The 20,461-nt window shown below is 46.6% G+C and overlaps 1 protein-coding gene across 1 annotated transcript in view; it reads left to right on the top strand.

The window, feature by feature from the left end:
• Positions 1-20,461, top strand: part of NFXL1 (nuclear transcription factor, X-box binding like 1) — a 140,872-nt gene that overhangs the window by 37,183 nt on the left and 83,228 nt on the right. Inside the window, exons 10-11 of the mRNA XM_088475275.1 lie at positions 4,745-4,869; positions 8,242-8,364. Of these exons, the coding sequence (XP_088331401.1) occupies positions 4,745-4,869; positions 8,242-8,364 (248 nt within the window). The remainder of the gene's footprint in view (positions 1-4,744; positions 4,870-8,241; positions 8,365-20,461) is intronic.

Below are 20,461 nucleotides of genomic sequence, written 5' to 3'. Positions count from 1 at the left end.
CCTCTCCATACTAAGGACGCTGACGCTAGGTCCAAGGTGTATATTCCTGGACTTATTTGGGCAGTCCGCACAGCCTTGGTGATTGAGGACGAAGTTCCCCCAGCTGCTAAATCCAAGTATGCCTTTTTTAAGGATGTGAAGGGTGACGCCACAGTCTTTCTACTTTCGGGTCAGTTAGTGGACCATTTAGAGGAGGCGTGGAAACAGCCTGGCAAGCGATACCAGCCGCAGAGGCGCCTGGCGGTGGCTTATCCGTTCACGGATAATTATTTTGCTAAATGGGAATCCCCTCCACAGGTGGATTCTCATGTGACACGTCTTGTCCGTAGTGCCACATTGCCGATGCCATCCATGTCCTCCCTTAAGGATGCTACGGACCGCAAGGTGGAGATCTGCCTGAAGTCCGCTTATTCCCTTGCGGGGGGGGCAGCGTGGCCGGCCATGGCCATTTGCTGGGTTGCCAGAGCGAAGGAACGCTGGGCGGATTCATTGGAGGCGTCCTTTGATTCCGACTGTCCGGCCGAACAGACGGAGTTGATTGGTAATCTCCGTGATTCGGCCACTTATATCAACGAGGCGGCCTTAGACATTAGTACTCGAATTTCTTCAGCAGCGGTGGCTGCTCGTCGGACCTTGTGGTTGCGATCCTGGAAGGCGGACGCTGATTCCAAAAAGGGTTTGGAGGCGTTGCCCTTTAACGGAGAAGTTTTCTTCGGTCCAGATCAGGACAAGATTGTGGCCACGCTGGCGGCAGCCAAATCGGCATGTCTACCGTCGGCCGCTGTCCCTTCTGGTTCGGGACCATCGTCCTTTCGGTCTTATAGGGCCCAGGGCAGGCCCAAACCACAGTCTGTTCCCCGACAGGCTGGTCCCAAGAAATCGGCCTAGCCCCGGAAACAGGCATGGAGTACCAGACGTCCTGCCCCTAAGCCTGATGACAAGCCTGCGGCCTGACGGTCCGGGCCTCCCTTTGGGGGATCCCAAAGTGGGAGGCCGCCTGCTGCAGTTCGCCCGGTGTTGGTCGGTCACCACGACAGACACTTGGGTTCTCGAGGTGGTCTCCCACGGGTACGCCCTCTCTTTCCGGCACAGACCCCCGGCTCGATTCTTCACCACTGGTCTACCATCAGACCGGAACAAGGCCACGGAGCTGCGGAAGGTCTTGCACACTATGCTCCAGGCTGGAGTTATAGTGCCTGTTCCATTCTCCCAGAGGGGCCAGGGTTTCTATTCTAATCTCTTTTTGGTGCAGAAACCCAATGGGTCGTATCGTCCGATTCTCAACCTCAAAGCTCTCAACAAGTCTTTGCGGGTGCCGAAGTTTCGGATGGAGACCCTACGGTCCATCATTCTGGCGCTGGAACCTGGGGACTACATGGTGTCATTGGACATACAGGACGCTTACCATCATGTCCCTATTCTTTTGCGCCATCAACAGTTTCTCAGGTTTGCAATCCGCAGCGACTACTTTCAGTTTCGGGCGTTACCTTTTGGCCTGGCGACAGCACCGCGGGTGTTTACCAAGGTGATGGCGGTCATGGCGGCTTCTCTGCGGCTGCAGGGAGTCCGCATGTTGCCGTACTTGGACGACCTTTTATTAGTGGCAGGTTCTCCGGAGCTACTTCTACGCCACTTGGACCTGACAATTGCGCTACTGCAACGGCACGGCTGGTTAATAAACTGGCAGAAGTCCACTCTAATCCCGTCTCGGCGGATTCTGCACCTCGGAGCCTTATTGGACTCGGGACAGCAAAGGATCTTTGTGACGGGGGAAAAGATCTCTGCTTTACGGTCGAGGGTGCGCAGTTGTCTGCACAGCCGCTGGGTGTCTCTACACTCGGCGATGAGGTTACTGGGCTCCATGGTGTCGGTGTTCGACATGGTGGAATATGCCCAGTTTCACTCCAGACCTCTGCAGCACCTGATCCTGTCCAAGTGGAATGGGCTGCCTCAGTCTCTAAAGTCCCAGACGATAGTGCTCACCCCGGAGGTTTGCCTGTCCCTTGCCTGGTGGTTGCAGACGACCCATCTCAGCAAGGGACGTCCGTTCTGGGTACCAAATTGGGTCCTGTTGACAATGGACGCCAGTCTTCCAGGCTGGGGAGCAGTTTCGGGTCCACACTTGTTCCAGGGCAGGTGGACGCCGACAGAAGCGGAGCTTCCAATAAATATCTTGGAACTCTGTGCGGTCTTCAATGCTCTCCAGCAGGCACATCGGTTTCTCCAGGGTCGCCCGGTGCAGGTCCAGTCGGACAACGCTACCACCGTGGCCTAAATAAACAGGCAAGGAGGAACCCGAAGTTGGGCGGCTCTCGTAGAGGTGTCTCGGATCCTGGTATGGGCGGAGCGCAATCTTCCGGCCATATCAGCAGTCTTCATCCCGGGAGTGCTAAATTGGGAGGCGGACTTTCTATGTCGCCAGGAATGGTCCCTGCACCCGGATGTTTTTCAACTGCTGGTGGACAGGTGGGGTCTTCCAGAGATCGACCTCATGGCGTCCCGGCACAACAACAAGTTGCCGGTTGTACGGGTCTTGCACAAGAGACGAAGAGGCGTCTCTGGTGGATGCTCTGCCCGTCCGGTGGACGTTCCGGTTCGCATACCTGTTTCCTCCAGGTTCCCTTCTTCCACGGGTAATCCGGAAATTCAAACAGGAAGGAGGGACGCTCCTGTTGATAGCTCCCGCGTGGCCCAGACGGCACTTGTTCTCAGACCTTCAGGGTCTGTCCGTGGACAGTCCTCTGCGGTTGCTGCTACGGCCGGACCTTCTGTCGCAGAGTCCTTGTCTTCACCCGGACCTGACTCGGCTGTCTTTGACGGCGTGGCTGTTGAGACAGCCATGTTGAGGTCCAGGGGGTTTTCCAGCTCTGTTGTGCGTACCATGTTACGAGCTCGGAAACCGTCTTCCGCGAGAATATACCATCGCGTGTGGCATACGTTCTTCCAGTGGTGTCGACCGAGAGGTTATGCACCGCGGGAGTTTCGTCTGTCTAGGATACTCTCCTTCCTACAAGCGGGACTAGATCATGGGCTTCGCCTTGCTTCTTTGAAGGTACAGGTTTCGGCCCTGTCTGTCTGGTTTCACCGTAGGATTGCTACAATCCCGAATGTGCGCACCTTTATGCAAGGTGTTCTCCGCATTCAGCCGCCTGTGTTCCACCTGTGGCGCCTTGGGATTTGGCTGTGGTCCTGAGGGCTCTCCAGGGGCCGCCGTTTGAACCACTGGGCTAAGTGGATCTTAAATGGCTAACAGCTAAGACTGTTTTCCTTCTGGCCATAGCTTCGGCCAGTCGTGTTTCTGATTTAGGAGCTCTTTCTTGTAGACCCCCTTTCTTGGTTTTTCATGGGAACAGGGCAGTGCTCCGCACTCGGCCTGAATTTCTTCCCAAAGTTGTTTCCCAGTTTCATGTTAACAAGGAAATAGTTGTTCCGGCCTTAAACTCACCTGGCCTTTCAGTGAGTGAGGCCACTTTGGATGTTGTGCGGGCCTTAAGGACTTATGTTGACCGCACTTCTTCGTTTATGAAGTCGGACGCCTTGTTTGTTCTCTATGGCTTCCGTAAAAAGGGTTGGCCTGCTTCAAAGCAAACTTTGGCAGCCTGGATCCGTATGGCTATTTCTGAAGCTTATCTTCATGAAGGTCTGCCGGTTCCTCCTTCTCTGAAGGCTCATTCCACTAGGTCTGTGGGTCCTTCGTGGGCAGCTCGACGTGGTGCCTCTGCAGTCCAGATCTGCAAGGCTGCTACGTGGTCCTCTGTCCATACCTTCGTGAGGTATTACAGGTTTGACACCTTCGCCTCTCAGGATTCTTCCTTTGGGCGGCGGATTCTCCTTTCAGCACAGGAGCGTCCCCACCCTTAAAGGATACTGTTTTGGGGCATCCCCAAGGTATCCTGTGGATACCCTATGGACCCTGAAGTAGAAAATATGAGATATGGTAAGAACTTACCTTTGTTATCTCTATTTCTACGAAGTCCATAGGGTTCCACAGGACTCCCGCCCTGTCGCACCTGTGCTGCAGATGGGCTTTGCTCTGGTCACCGGGTTTTCCGTCTCCCTCTGGTGAGAGTGTGATTCTTGTGTGTATCCAGATCTTCTTTCTCTCTCTTCCTTCTCCTCCTTCGGCCTATGGCTTGATAACTAACTGAGGTGCCTTGGCTCGGGGGCGGGGTATAGGAGGGGGACCCTAGTGCATCCTGGGAGGCTGAAAGCTTAACTCTATGGTGCCCGATGACTGACGTCACACCTATACCCCAAAGTATCCTGTGGAACCCTATGGACTTCGTAGAAATAGAGATAACAAAGGTAAGTTCTTACCATATCTCATATTATTTAGTGGGTGAAAAATGCAATAATATGTTTCAGTTGTTTCCCCTGAGCTCTGTAATTATTTATGTGACCTATGGAGCAGACACACTTTAACATTGTTGGTTAAAGAACTTTATTAGGAGAATGTAATGCGGCCCAAGCTTGCAGACCTCCAGATTTTTCCCCTGTAGGTGGCAATTGTGTTTTAAAGTCAAAACCGACAGAATAAAACAGAAGCCATGTGAGCTGCCTGTCCGGCCCGGACATGTGTAACTCAGAGCGGGTGTAATCATACAGATCAGAGCATGATGGCAATGTTACACGCCTGTCCTGGCAATACATGAAATACATTTCTGTCTTTGTATAATAATGAAGATTGATGTATTCAGAAGTGTTATTGTAACATGCATATTACACGTTCTTCTCTTGTCTTCAGAGTACAGCCTGCCCTGCACAGAAGATGTCCCTACCTGTGGTGATAGCTGTGACAAGGCTCTGGAGTGTGGTATACACGCATGCTCCCAGCGGTGCCACAGAGGTCCTTGTGAAACATGCAGACAGGTCAGTGAACATTACAGTATATACACAGAGTATCGTTACTAGTGCGCTAAAGACCCTGCTGCCAATTTCGAATATAAGGTTCACCCAGTACTGAAAATCAGTATTAAAACAAAAAATGTATAGAATATCTGGTGCTTAGATGGTTTAAAATCAGGAAAAAAAAAAAAAATTTCTGTATTCTTATATAATAAAGCGTTCTTTATATGGAGTCTATTGTCATCAACAGCTTTTAATATTTCATAGACAAGCTGCTTTAATATAAATTAGATACTTGCACTGTCTTTCCTTTTAGCACAGTCTTTTTCTCTTCCTTCCAAATGTGCTTGTGAGGATTTTTTTCCAAGGATATGAAAGTATTTTCCTCCTGTCGTGTAACCATAATGATCTTCTGTTTCCGGGATACATCCACGTTGTTCTTGAATTTCAGATAGATGAGTGGACCCCACAGACATTCTCAGGATGCTAGTTGGACCATCTCTATGGAATGATCTGCTATCAAAGGGGCCATCAGCATGGCAGGCTGTACTGGTGTGGCTGTTGGAGCCATGATTCTCAAGAATTAGGGATTCTCTGTTGCAGTGTCCATGTCTCGTGTACGGGTTCTTGTGGGTTAATGTGCAGGAAGCTAGTTGGACGCATGTAGGTGAAGTGTGACACTGTTATGATGGATTGAGGTTCAGACTGGGGACTGGGTGAGAATTCCAGACTGGAACTGGTACGTAGAACTGGAGCTAATTGCAACTGGATGCCAGATTGGTTCGATTACTCTGTTACCGGACTGGGACCGGCTTTGCACTGGATGCTGGGCCCAGACCGGCTATACACTCAGGGTACTGTGCTGGGAACAGTTATGCGCAGAATGCTGGGACTGGGAACGGTTATGCCTAGAACGCCGGATCTGGGACCGGTTATGCACAGAATGCCGGACTAGACCGGCTAATTCGCTCAGGACTGGGCTGGGACCGGTTATGCACAGAATCCCGGGCTGGACCAGCTAGTTCGCTCAGGACCCCGCTGGGGCCGGTTATGCTCAGAATGCTGGGCTGCATTGGCTAGTTCACTCAGGACTGTGCTGGGACCAATTAAACTCAGATTGCCTGGCAGCACCGGCTAGTTTACTCAGTTCTGGGCTGGGACCGGTTATGTTGGTGCCACTGTATACTGGTAAGTACCACTGGTTCACAGGCAGCGTAGATGGAGTAACGGATTCCGGTCAGGGCACATGCTGCACTGCTGACTGGCAGAACCTGTGGGAGTGAGGACTGAGCTGAGCAGGCAGGAGCAGTGTACAGCAGCGTGAGGACTTGGGCCGGGGAAGTTGCGATCTGTTTGTAATGGGGTGATGGGGGCTGACTGAAGGTGGTGATGGGGGCTGAGAAAGGTGATGGGGGCTAGATGGTGATGGGGGTTGAGGGCTGAGGAAGGTGATGGGGGCTGGTGGCTGGCTGAGGAAAGTGATGGGGCTATGGGCTGAGGTAGGTGATGTGGGCTGAGGAAGGTTATGGGGTCTCAGGAAAGGGATGGGGCTGTGGTAGGTGATGTGGGCTTAGGAAGGTGTTGGGGCTGTGGTAGGTGATGTGGGCTTAAGAAGGTGTTGGGGCTGTGGGCTGAGGTAGGTGATGGGGCTGAGGAAGGTGATGTGGGCTGAGGACTGAGGAGGTGATGGGGCTGAGGACTGAGGAAGGTGATGGGGGCTGGTGGCTGGCTGAGGAAAGTGATGGGGCCATGGGCTGTGGTAGGTGATGTGGGCTTAGGAAGGTGTTGGGGCTGTGGTAGGTGATGTGGGCTTAAGAAGGTGTTGGGGCTGTGGGCTGAGGAAGGTGATGAGGAGCTGAGGATGGGGATGAGGAGCTGAGGATGGGGATGAGGAGCTGAGGATGGGGATGAGGAGCTGAGGATGGGGATGAGGAGCTGAGGATGGGGATGAGGGAGTGGGACCAAGTTCCAACCCACTGGCCTGGTCTAGACTCTTTGGAGGGAGACCCTCGCTGGTCTGGAATTTCTGAAGCGACTGCAGGCTTGTCTCCTGCAATTAGCTCTGCAGCTATACGTGACAGCCCAGCAGGTGAGGTCACTCAGTCTTCTGTAGGGGGCTGGGGGGAAATGTTTGTTTTTATTTATTTTCTGGCTGTGGAGGCAACGAATCAGTGTGTTATTTTATTTCCTGTGGGAGCAATTATTGAATCATTGGAGGGTGGCGCCAGTCCCTGAGTTTGCCAGGGGCGCTCGGACACCTAGATACACCCCTTTCGATACGTGTACATCTGTGTGTATCTAAGTCTGTATTCTAAGAGCCACAGTGCAGCAGCTTTTTTCAGACCAAGTTCCGTTCCACTTCATATGCGACTTTGTACATTTTTTAAACTAATTAATGTGCGGTTAAAGTCACAGCCCGGTGTCTCTGGTACAGATAAGTGGTATTTTACTGTATCAGCCATGCCAACAAGACGCAAATTTAAATATAAAGTTGCTATGCAATGCGGCTCACTCCCACTGCACGGTGTATTGAGGCTAGGTGTATGAGGATCTGTAGTTAAATAATTTCTGCATTATGGAAAATCCTGGAGCGCGTGCAACAGGCTGATCAAACATCTGCTGTTTAGTTGATAATGGTAAGGTATCAATATAAGATTCCCATAATGTAAAAAACCAACCTGTCTGTCCCTCCTTTTTAATATTGTGGGTATGATGTCATATGTGTACATCTGGTTTATTACTACTAGCCGCCTCATCGTCAGTGTGCACTTGCACCTACCCTATACTGGGAGCAAAACGTAGCGCCCCCCCAAGCAGGCATATTTAATCCTATGTCCAAGTTTGTGTAGCCCTCACTGTACTTTGCCGATGTGAGAATGAATAAGAACCATTACATACCAGTTATGCCTCTTCAGACGTAGATGTGATAGAAATGTTATGTGCGCTTAGTTCTGGTCCTTGCGCAGTGCGAGAACATGCAAGATATGCTCTGCAGACAGATTTGCGCTCAGTTTGCTATCAGCACCAGGCAGGGGCAGAAGTATGGGAGGCAATGCAGGTGCCTCCGGGGGTCTGCGATGAACTTACGCCACTGGCACCAGGGGTGTTTACATTGTTCCCATTTAAGTTGTCCAGGCAACTCTTCTATTCTGTCGTTCTCTTCCAAGGTCGTCGTGTCTCTTCACGTGTCTTGCTACATTGATCAAATACAAAAGTGATTTTGATGTAATCTTCCTGGAACACATAAACCATTTGTTTGAAGAGTTTGACAATTGCTTCAGGTCATTTGCTAATTGATTGAAAGGTGCTTTTGAGCCGCATATTGAGAACATGTTCCTCAGGGTGAGGGGTTGTAAACTTGACTGACGCCAGATATTTGTGTTTTTTGATTTTTAGGAGGTAGAAAAGCAGTGTCGCTGTGGCAAACACACCAAACAAATGCCTTGTCATAAGCCTTACTTATGTGACACCAAATGCCCAAAAACTCGGGATTGCCAGAGGCATCAGTGCAAGAGAAAGGTAAGACTAATACTCTGTGTTATGGTGTTTGAGGTATTTGGGACCCTGGTGGTGAAATACTGGAACCCTGTTCTAACTACCCTGTAATTCATGTGATTCATTACGCACTGAGGGACATTAATGAATGCAGCACAATGCAGAGTCACATAGTGAGAGGCGTCTCTTCCTGCTATGTAGCGTCATGTGACTGTCCTTGTACCACTGCTTCTATTACATATGACAGACAATGATACGTATGGTAATGTGGCATCAGTGGTAAGGGCTATTACTTCTCATGATGGGTGTGCAGGCCGTACATTGGCAGATTGACTAGTTCCAGGCAGGATTCCCGATAGATGCAATGATATTTGGTCAACTAGTCGACATTCAGAAAGTCATCAGTCAGAATGTCGACATGGATGTTAGATCGACAACCAATATGCCAAAATATACTTAGGTCGACATGGTTAAAATGTAGACACGTTCAGAATGTCAACATTTGACATGTTGGCACTGAAACATCGACATATTGTTTGTAGACTTACCGTCCATGTTGCGATAACTGTCAACATTATAAATGTCATACCACACCCAATGCAATAATGAGCCTGTTTTTATACATGAAAACAAGGAAAGAGTTTTCATTTACGTGGAACAATGTGCAGTATTGTAATACATGGCAAGGGCTGCAGGCTGTGCATATTTGGAAACTATATTATTTATTAAGTTCTCACATATTCCACAGCACTGTAACCACTTGACTCGCTAATATTTTTTCCAAAAACTGCTCAGAAATTGTTGGGAGTTTTAATGATTGAGTTCGGTCGATTTGTAACTTATCCAACACAATTTAAAAGCACCCACCGGGTACACACTGGGAGTCTGAGGGCTGCTTCATTTACCTTTCCACGGTGGCTGCTCCTCCCTACAGTTGCCGAGTGATGTCGAGGGACCGGGTGGTCCCTGTGTGATTTAATGGCAGCTGGAAGATTATTATTATTATTATGTCTACACCTGCTAAATGTCAACATTGATAAAATATGAACATTGTCATGATATTGACATTTCCATTACAGTTATGTTTAGAATTAATGATAGACTTATGGTGCGTACACATGGTCAGATATAACCGGACGATATGAATGATAACTATCATATCGTTATTGTTCATATCATCCTGTTTTTAGGCCCTTCCAACCCCCAAATGATGGTCGTTGCGTGGGCACGGATGGTTGATATCTATATCGACCATTGCCGGTGCATGCAGGCCCACCTGGTTGATATCGACCAGGTTAGCCTGGTCACTATAGGGACCCACGATCGTTGATCACGTGTCGTTCTAGTCGTTTGGGGGTTGGTGCATGCGCTGGATGTCTGATCGTTGTCTGATCGCTCTGTGTGTACGAAGCTTTAGAATTAGAGTGAGAGCAGTGTCGACACATCAACAATGTAAATAAATAATAAATGTCGACTCCATGAAAATGTCAACATTGTGGAATTTAGACAAGATATACCACACCCTTTATTTTATTGATCTGGTACTTTTAGTCTTATTGAGTATTGTATTTATTCTGTACATCTTTCTCACCCCATCTAACCGCTGTTAGATTGTTAGGAACGTGGTCAGGAATATGCACCAATCACAATGGTGTTTTTTTTATATTAAATTATATTTTGAATGATATATTGTTTAATTAGTTCAGGATTGTGTATTAATTATGTTTCCCATTTAAACTTGTGAAACACTCCAGGCCACTCCTCATGACAAAGTCAAATGATGAAACGCGTTAGTTTGTGGTTTGGAAGGACATTTAAGCCTTGCCGAATGCTGATCATGTCCTTTAAACCCAGATATTGAATGGTTTCATTATACAGCAATTGCTGTGATATTTGTAGTCTCTCATACATTCTGGTACATGCACAGATTACAGTTGTTTAATTAAATATTGAGAACTATCCTCACCATAGAAGCGTCATTATTGAGATTAGTTGCTGAAAATTGGACTCTTAAAGAAGAAACTCATTGAATAATTTGTGGACACATAATTAGTGAATAGTGCGTTGTGCTGTTGTAGATAAGCGCTGCGGAATATGGGACGGGGACGGGATGCCGGCATCCTGGCCAGGTTACAATCCCTACAGCTCTAAGTATGTAACCCTTACCTCCCTGGTGCCTAAATCTAACCTCCCCCTAGTTCCTAAACCTAACCTCCCCCTCTCCGCACCCTAAACTGAACTCTCCCCCTTTAGTGCCTAACCTGGCTACTTACCTTCGGGATCCCGGCGCCAGTATTCTGATAAGTGTTGGGATTCTGGCATCGGCAATCCCTGCTGTCATGATTCTGAACATATCCCGCGGAATATGTGTGTGCTCTATAAATAACTGCTAATAAATAAATGCAGCCCTGATGTCATGAGTTACTTATTATACTTAATTGCGAGTCAAACTAGCAAATTTTGCAGTTATAAAGGGAACATTGGTTACGTCTAATGCAAAACCAGGGGCAAATCCAGGGGGGGCACGATAAGTGTGACTGCACTGTCAAAGGACACTGCTGCTGCTGATCAGCGGCAGCAGCCTCCTTGGTCCCACTGCAGCCCAGCACACAGCAGAGTCTGTTTGCCTGAGGAGTGACACTGACTTGTAAGAGAGAGGGAGGGCAAGCCCGGGTAATTAGTACCTCCCCTCTTCGCGTCTCTGCTCATATTTCACCAGCCTCATACCCCTTCCCTTTGTGTTTCCAGCCTCACGACCCCCCCGTCGTGTCTCTCCATCTACAAGCCCCCCTCGTGTCTCTCCATCTTCCAGCCCCCCTCGTGTCTCTTCAGCCTCATGCCCCCCCTCGTGTCTCTTCAGCCTCATGCCCCCCCTCGTCTCTTCAGCCTCATGCCCCCCCTCGTCTATTCAGCCTCATGCACCCCCCCTTGTGTCTCTTCAGCCTCATGCGCCCCTCCTCGTGTCTCTTCAGCCTCATGCCCACCCTCGTGTCTCTTCAGCCTCATGCCAACCCTCGTGTCTCTTCAGCCTAATGCCCACCCTCGTGTCTCTTCAGCCTCATGCCCACCCTCGTGTCTCTTCAGCCTCATGCCCACCCTCGTGTCTCTTCAGCCTCATGACCCCTCCCCTCGTGGCTTTCCAGCCTCATGACCCCTCCCCTTGTGTCTCTCCAGCTACTTGACCATTCCCCTTGTGTCCCTCTAGCCTCTTGCCCCTCTATGGGTCTTCAGTCTCATGCTACCCCTGTGTCCATTTCCAGTCTCATGTCACCCTTGTGTGTCCTTCATCTCTGTACCCCTCCATCTCTATCTCTGCCACCCCCCCACCACACACCAAAACCCCGTCTCTCTCATCATTGTCCTCCTCCATCTTCCTCTGACCTCTGCCCATTGGATGGGGGTAGGGTAGTCGTGGGTGGGGTCACGGGAAATGATGTGGTTTGGGAGCCATGGCTAATGGGGACCAGCTCCGAGCTGTTTCATCTGTCCCCGTTTCTCTCTTTGATTTCTCCCCCCTCCCTTTCTCTTTCCTCTCTGTGGGTGGTGGTGAATGGTTGAGAGTAGCCATTGTGGAGACTGCGAGGGGGTGATCCCAGAGAGTTTGTGAATGAGGGTCGCTGGCTGCAGGCGCATGTGGCTCATTGAGAGCTATTAGGGGAGGGAGGGGGCCGAGGCCTCCTTGCAGCTTTCTACTGAGGTTTTGCTAGGCACACACAGCCTTTATGCTTACATAATACTATCAGTGGATTTTGGAACACTAACCTAATTTCAGTGAAGTATTTCATGCAACATATATGAATCTTACTGTAGGTATCAGAGCTTTACTTTTGGAAAACATAGGTACAAACAGGTAACTTCTCACAGTTTATTAAACGTTGATGCAGCCTATATGAATGCCACCTTATGAACATAGCATTTTACATTGATTTTATCCAGTACTGACCAGAGTCATCATCTGTAGTAATGAGGGATCAAAGTGGCAGCTGCCTGTCTGTCATGTATGCCAGCGCGCCCCTGCCTACAAGTGACCTAGGTGGCAAATACATAAACAATACTTTTTATTAATGATTGTTCATTACATGCTTTGCCTACAAATCATTGATGGATTTGAGTTCTATGGGGTGAGAGGTAAAATTTGTGGTGGCGAGGTGCCAGAGAAACGATTGGATAAATGGCACGTGTATGCCAACACCACTAAATGAATAACCTTCTTATTTTTATGATAAGAGCCGTGACAAGCCTCTTACAATCTATCCAAAACCTGCTGGTATGTTTAATTCTGCGTCAGACGTTGACCTGTGATGAGGAAGATTAATTCTCCCACACAGTCACCAAGTAATTGCCTTCATTTGTAGCTGTGCTGTAATAATCATTATGCCTGGGATTGATGGCTATGAAACCCTACACTTTTATTTCACCAGACTAATGGAAGCCGAGTTCTAATAACCCAGCACAGCTTCCCATCGCCTTCACTTTCTCATCTACTATTACACATTGAAAAATACTCGTACTGTAAAGCCGGCATTCATTTACCACTCGCTGTGAGAATCACTGTTACTGATGGCAATAGCACATCATTTTCAAATAAATCTCTTCTAATAAACCAATAACACATGCGCTGTCATAGCGACTTTCAAGATGTTTCCATGTACATATGGCTACTGTGCTCTCTGCTTGTCTTTGTTACGTTGATTTCACACCATCTGGCTAAGTAGTTACCTCTTAGGTCTGCTCAATGTGACCTTTTTTTTTTTCCTGACTTTTTGGATTCCTACAATGTCAAGCATCATAACTTACAAAGTATTGTTGCACCTTTGCTCTGCGGTTAAATATGTTTTCAAATAATTAGACTTTTTTTTTTTTTTCATATGTTTTCAACCTATGATGCAGAACTGTACAACTTTTATATGGACATCCCAGTCCCTTCTCCAGTGGAGCTTACAATCTATCCCTCCCCTAGGCACAGAAACCTGCATTCAGAAGCCAGTTAACTACGGAAGAAGATTGCTTCAGCTTTATTAATTCTGAAGAAATGTGAATACTGGGCCTGATTCAGACCCGCTTGCGAGCGCACACCGCTCGCAAGCGGGTCGATGGTGGGGTAATGTGCGCTCCGGGGCTCACTACAAAAGGGGCGGCTGTCCCTGTTATGGCAGGAGTAATGCTAGTATCTTGGAATGTCTTTTTATGTATGCATATAATAACTAACTTATACCCCTTTTACACCAAAATCCCGCGTCCGACCCTGGAATTTGAACACTGGTCAATCCCGGGTCGAACTCGGCTTCAGACCCCGTTTACACTGCAACTTGACCCGGGTTATTCCCGGGTTTGCCCCGTTCACACTGAACCCGGGTAATCCCTGCTTTTCTCTATAGAAGTCATTAAAAATGGTCTGTTTTAAGGTCTGACAAAGATGGTCACAAAAGGCAACAAAAGAGAGGGGTGGGGACTGCTTACAGCATTGCTACAGGTTGCTGTTCTGGCTGTGGCAGGCTGTGTATCAGCCTGCGTATGTGGCTGCTGGTCAGGCTGCAGTTCTGGCTGTGTATCAGCCTGCGTTTGTGGCTGCTGGTCAGGCTGTGTATCAGCCTGCGTTTGTGGCTGCTGGTCAGGCTGTGGTGCAGGCTGTGGTGCAGGCTGTGTATCAGCCTGCTTTTGTGGCTGCTGGTCAGGCTGCAGTTCTGGCTGTGTATCAGCCTGCGTTTGTGGCTGCTGGTCAGGCTGTGGTGCAGGCTGCAGTTCTGGCTATGGCAGGCTGTGTGCCTGCCTGCTTTTGTGGCTGCTGGTCAGGCTGCTGTGGTGGTTGAGGTTAGGCAGGCAAGCTATGGCTTCATGTGCATCTCTCTGCAGGGCACTGACAAATTACATCATCTGCCAGTGCCCCAGAAGCTCCAATCAGCCTCTTTCAGAGCTAGCCGGGTCAAATAAGCAGGGTAGCACCCGTTCACACTGCCGCATGACACGGGAACAACCCGTGTTCAACCCTGCTCTCAACCCGAGTAAGATTCCCGGGTAAATCAACCTGGGAAATTTTTCTGGGAGCCGTTCACACAGAGCTTCGACCCGGGTTATTCGGTTGGTGTAAAATGGGTATTAGCAACAAATCAGGGCAAAATATTAGGTTTTAGGCTATCTTAAAACATGTAAACAAATTGAATAGAGCACATTGTGCATCACAAAGTCATCTCGTTGTCGTCTTCCAATGCTAGGGTTGTGTTGTTTCCTGCTAGAAGTAAAACAATTTTGTTGATTTGCTCTGATTTTCGTCCACAAATTTTACTACAGCCATGAATGTGTAAAGTCGTAAGTGGCTATTGTACATTAACATACTTGATATACGATATGGATATATGATGGAATTATCATAATTCTATAAATTGTTATCTCTGATACATTACAAAATACTCTGTATTGCCAAATAAGTAAAAATTTTACTTTTTAAAAAAAAATGTTTACTTTTAATTAGGGATGTGCAGGCTCGGATAGGTTCGAGTTTGCACGTGGAGTTCGGATTTTTCCCTCCAAAAAAACGGAACTCAGAACGAGGCAAAACGTCATCTTACATGGACGAACATCATCATTCCTGGACAAAAGACCAGGAATGATGATGTTCGTCCATGTAAGATGACGTTTTGCCTCGTTCTGAGTTCCGTTTTTTTGGAGGGAAAAATCCGAACTCCACGTGCAAACTCGAACCTATCCGAGCCTGCACATCCCTACTTTTAATCAAATTAAAACAGCAATCCCACACACAGGGGTTTTTATGTATTTAAATAGCAAGTTTTAGTGCATTTTTAAGCATATGTCATTATCTGTGTTTCTAGAAATCTCTATCTCCTTTCAGAACAGAGCCTACAAAATATAACTGACAGACACAGTAAGGCTGGGTACACACTATAACACACTTGCCAATTGTCCGTTCAATATGTCTGGACAGGCATTTAAATTTGCCCACCAGTTGTGATGTCAGTGTCAGGGGTCCCTACAGCCAGTGTACGGGCGGTCCGCGGGTCACCGTACACACAGCCAGATATCGGCATCGTCTGTGCTGCAGAACCGACCTGATATTTCTGGTAAATTGGTAAATACCATCATTATTCTTATAGCCTTCCACAGTGCTTTACGTATAGTTCATTAGATTCCACACCTACCTATTCCCTTGGTCCTTCCCTGATTCCAGACTATACAGGCACTTGTCGACTTGCAGTAAAAGCTTGAACACGAGGGTTATTTGAGCATTGTTTCAGAACTATATTGTAGAGCTCTTTCATCAGGATACATAGGCCATTATTCAATAAGACGCGAAAAGTCAGAAAAGTTTTGCCTGCCCGACTTTCCGCCTATTTCAGAGGCGTAAACTTTACGCACGCGTCCCTGCTTTTCTCCATATTCAATTCCTAAACAGGCGAAAACGAAAGGCGGCAAATGCGGAACAGGCGGAAAGCACTGTCAGAAGTGGGGAATTCAGTCTCTACCCCCAAAAAAAGATGCCCTAACATAGGGAATGAATGTAGATGTGTACTAATAGCCCTAATAAGTGTTTGGGGTACTTACTGTAAGTAGTTTAATGTGCGTCTTATTAGCGTCTTTGCAAAAGTGGTGAAGAATGGCATAAAGCAGTATATTTCGGTGAAAATAAGTAGTCTAGTCAAATTTGGGGTACTTGAAAACGGGTGCTAGCATATTTTTGTGTTTCTAAAATGAACTTTTAATAAAATGTGAAAAACCGCCCTCACACATGCATCTGCAATCCCAAAAACACTTGGCCTCTCCTTACAGCACCCCAAGAAGTCTATTTCGCTAGTTTTTATAGTTGTTCCCCCACTTTTTTCTTTTTCGCCCCCAAAACGAAAGTACTTTTTTGGGGTGTTCTGAGGTAATTTTTTTTTTTTTGCTGATTTGTCCTTTGGGGGGCTGTCCCAAGGGTTCTGAGTCGTTTCCCCACTTTTGCACCCCAAAATAATGATTTTGCACTTTTATTCACCTGCTATTCATAGGAGATACTTTTCCGCCTATTACAATGCATTGAGTTTCCGCTTAGGCAAATCAGTCTGGAATTGAATAGGACGATACTTTGAAAACAGGTGGAAAGTCCAAATCCGTGGAAAATTTTCTCCAAACGGCACTTTTCGCCTCTAATTGAATCTGGCCCATAGTATGAAACGTCTCTAATTTTATAACAACACCACAAGTGATAAGACGTCGGCAGTTCTACACAGACCCAGCTGCTCTGACGTCAGAGTCCAATTATGTGCAACCTATCACCATGCTACGCAACATATATACATAGTAAGTCAAATACTGAATACAAAGTATACATATCAAAATTAGTTACACAGTATAATACTCTGCTACATAATTAAAAATAGTAACTACTATACAGATTAATCTTTTTCATTGATATGTTTAATAATTATCAGAAAACATAAGCAGTTCACAGAAATCATTGTAAACCTAATTGTTTAACTCTTTAGGAGAAAGGGTTTCTAATTAAAAAATCCAGTTAGCTTCTAATTGTAGGAGTTGTCTCGATCTCTCTCCCCCTCTAATTGATTGAGTACTAGAAGTTAACTGAATTTTTAAATTAGAAACCCTTTCTCCTAAAGGGTTAAACAATACTTTTGATGTAACTTTTGAATTACTAGCAGCTGCTTTCATACACTGTGCTCCCCCTTCATCAAACCTTTATCACACTGTGCTCCCCCTTCATCAAACCTTTATCACACTGTGCTCCCCCTTCATCTAACCTTTATCACACTGTGCTCCCCCTTCATCAAACCTTTATCACACTGTGCTCCCCCTTCATCTAACCTTTATCACACTGTGCTCCCCCTTCATCAAACCTTTATCACACTGTGCTCCCCCTTCATCAAACCTTTATCACACTGTGCTCCCCCTTCATCAAACCTTTATCACACTGTGCTCCCCCTTCATCTAACCTTTATCACACTGTGCTCCCCCTTCATCTAACCTTTATCACACTGTGCTCCCCCTTCATCAAACCTTTATCACACTGTGCTCCCCCTTCATCTAACCTTTATCACACTGTGCTCCCCCTTCATCAAACCTTTATCACACTGTGCTCCCCCTTCATCAAACCTTTATCACACTGTGCTCCCCCTTCATCAAACCTTTATCACACTGTGCTCCCCCTTCATCAAACCTTTATCACACTGTGCTCCCCCTTCATCAAACCTTTATCACACTGTGCTCCCCCTTCATCAAACCTTTATCACACTGTGCTCCCCCTTCATCAAACCTTTATCACACTGTGCTCCCCCTTCATCAAACCTTTATCACACTGTGCTCCCCCTTCATCAAACCTTTATCACACTGTGCTCCCCCTTCATCAAACCTTTATCACACTGTGCTCCCCCTTCATCAAACCTTTATCACACTGTGCTCCCATGTTTTTTGCTTACCTCTTGTAATTACAATTGTCCAACACTAGGTGGCAGCGTGAGGAAGAGATTATATGGCGATCCAATACCTCAGGCAGTAGCATGGTCCAGAGATTTCCTCAACATATTCTTTTACAGTAACAAATGTTTACATGCGTTTTATGTAGCGTCAACAAGGGCCCAGGTAGTCACATTAAAAAAAAGTGTTTAAGTATACAGCCCAGGGAGTATGGAAACTGTAATGAGTCTGTAAGAGAGCTTAGTCACTTAGACATTGAGGGGTATACTGTATTTACTACAGTGAGAGTTTTTAGAAATGGAGATGTTGCCCATAGCAACCAATCAGATTCGTCTTAACATTTAACTAGCACCTTCTAGAAGATAAAAGCTAGAATCTGGTTGCTATGGGCAACATATCCACTTCTAAAAACTCTCACTTTAGTAAATATAGCCCTGATAGCCTATCAGTGACTGAGCTCTCCATTTTGTGTAGTCTAGCAAGGGGATGTGTTTCTTGACTGTGATTTAGCCATCTATCAGTGATAACCACATTACCTTGCTAGACCACACAACATGGAGTTATTTTATAAAGAAAGAATCCTCCGCTCACCTAGTGAGTCATTTCTTAGTCAGCACCGGAGGACACTAAAGATGACAACTGCCTGTTGATAAAGAAGCAGGAGTCAAGTGGATGTCTCCTGCGGTCAGCGCGCAGTGTTATGCTGGCCATACACTAGCACCATTTCGGGCTGATTGCCAGATTTTTGACACGTCATACGATGATTCGTGTCTAAATCATGTAGCATTTAGGTGGGATCTGATCCAATACGTGCTCCCGCCACTCTTAAGAAGTATCGTATGATCAGATGTGCTGCCCATATTATCTATCGTAATCGTATGCAGATCGTGTATGTGTTAAAAAGCACCAATTCGTGCCGTTGTGACTGCCGGGGAGTTCAAGAAAATTTACGAGGACTCGCACCTTACTACATCGTACTAGTGTATGGCCAGCATTAGAGTTGGCGTCCGCCTGTTGATAGAGAAGCAGACCACCACCTCAAGTGGATGTCTTCTGCGGTCAGGAGCTTGGAATCCTGCGTCCTCTCCTATAGGCTGCCATCCCACGCCCACCACTGTCAGTGTTGGGACGTGATCACGTCACCACCGACACTGCAGCGAGGCAGGAGGGAGAGCTAGACACTGGCTGTTTCTGCCTGGGACAAAATTGGAAACTGACCGGGACTTCAGGATAGAAGCAGCAAGCCAGGACAAGCCAGGTCATAATGGGACCTATGGTAAGTCTACTTATACTACATCCAGAGAGGAGCTTTGTGTTGTATCCTACAGCAACAGAAATAAATCCCAGGCTCATTATAACTATTTAGGCATGGATAAAAAGCCCACTTGTAGCTAAAACAGATGTCCTGTACAGATGTGTTCTCATTAACCAATGTTCAAATCACAGCACATTTGACATCCCATGAAAATTGTGGTGTACCCTGCCATGTGTTCTGTCACCCAGTATTTTACCAAACTTGTGTCTCTTTTGCACTGTGAATGCAACAGAACCATGGGCACTCTGAATACCACTACTGTCTTTACATCCGTGTGTGAGATGGACGCTAATCTGAGAATAAGGCTCTGCCATGATTGCCACAAATGTACAAATCCTAAGCACCCAGTACACTGCAATTGTATTTGCGTTTAAGTTGCGTCATATGGAGCAACAATAATGGGTAAATAAGGACACATCTTTATATGCTAATACAGTAGTTGAGTGAATTTACAGAATACCTTTAAATAGATAGTAAACTTATAGGTTATAGCAGGTTTGGGTACAACATCCATAATGTCGACATGGTGATAATGTCGGCAATCAGTTTTTAGCGTGACCCTAATGCGAATGTCAACATTTTCTATACAGATGTGTCCTCATACATCCAGCCTCAGTTCACCACACTGCGACTTGCCTGGTGCCTGTATATGAACCACAATAGAACTTCATTGTCGCGCACAGATATACAAGTGTCGCACATGAAATTAGTCAGCTCGGTCTGCTGGTGCATCCTAATGACTTCACATTGCAACTTAGATGCATTTTTGGCAAAAAAAGATGCCCGGCGCTAGCGTGTCTCTCGGGACCTGGTGCACTGAGAGGGGCTTTTTAACGCTGCAAAATATGTATAAGGACACATCTGCGTGTTGACATGTTATATGTGGTCATTTTCTCAAAGTCAACATTTTGCAGATGTCTGCATGTTAGGTATCAACATTATGAATGGTGACATAGCGAATGTGGACATCCTGACTGGAAACCGTTATACAGGTTGAGTCTCCCATATCCAAATATTCCGAAATACGGAATATTTTTGGCATGACTCAGATTATGAAACCTTTGATTTTTGATGGTTCAATGTACACAAACTTTGTCTAAAGCACAAATTATTAAAAATATTGTATAAAATTACCTTCAGGCTGTGTGTATAAGGTGTATATGATACATAAATGAATTTCATGTATGTACACAAACTTTCTTTGAGCCACAAAATTATTGAAAATATTGTATAAAATTACCTGCAGGCTATGTGTATAAGGTGTACATAACACATAAATGCATTCTGTGTGTATATTTGGGTCCTATTCCAAAGATATTTCATATGATATGCAATTATTCCAAAATACGGAATATTCCGTTATTAAAAATACCCCTGGTCCCA

Source organism: Taudactylus pleione, unplaced genomic scaffold (genome assembly GCF_031769625.1).
Source record: "Taudactylus pleione unplaced genomic scaffold, aTauple2 ptg000169l, whole genome shotgun sequence".
Lineage (NCBI taxonomy): Eukaryota > Metazoa > Chordata > Amphibia > Anura > Myobatrachidae > Taudactylus > Taudactylus pleione.
Note: the sequence above shows the minus strand (reverse complement) of the source record. Positions and strands in the feature narration are given on the sequence as shown.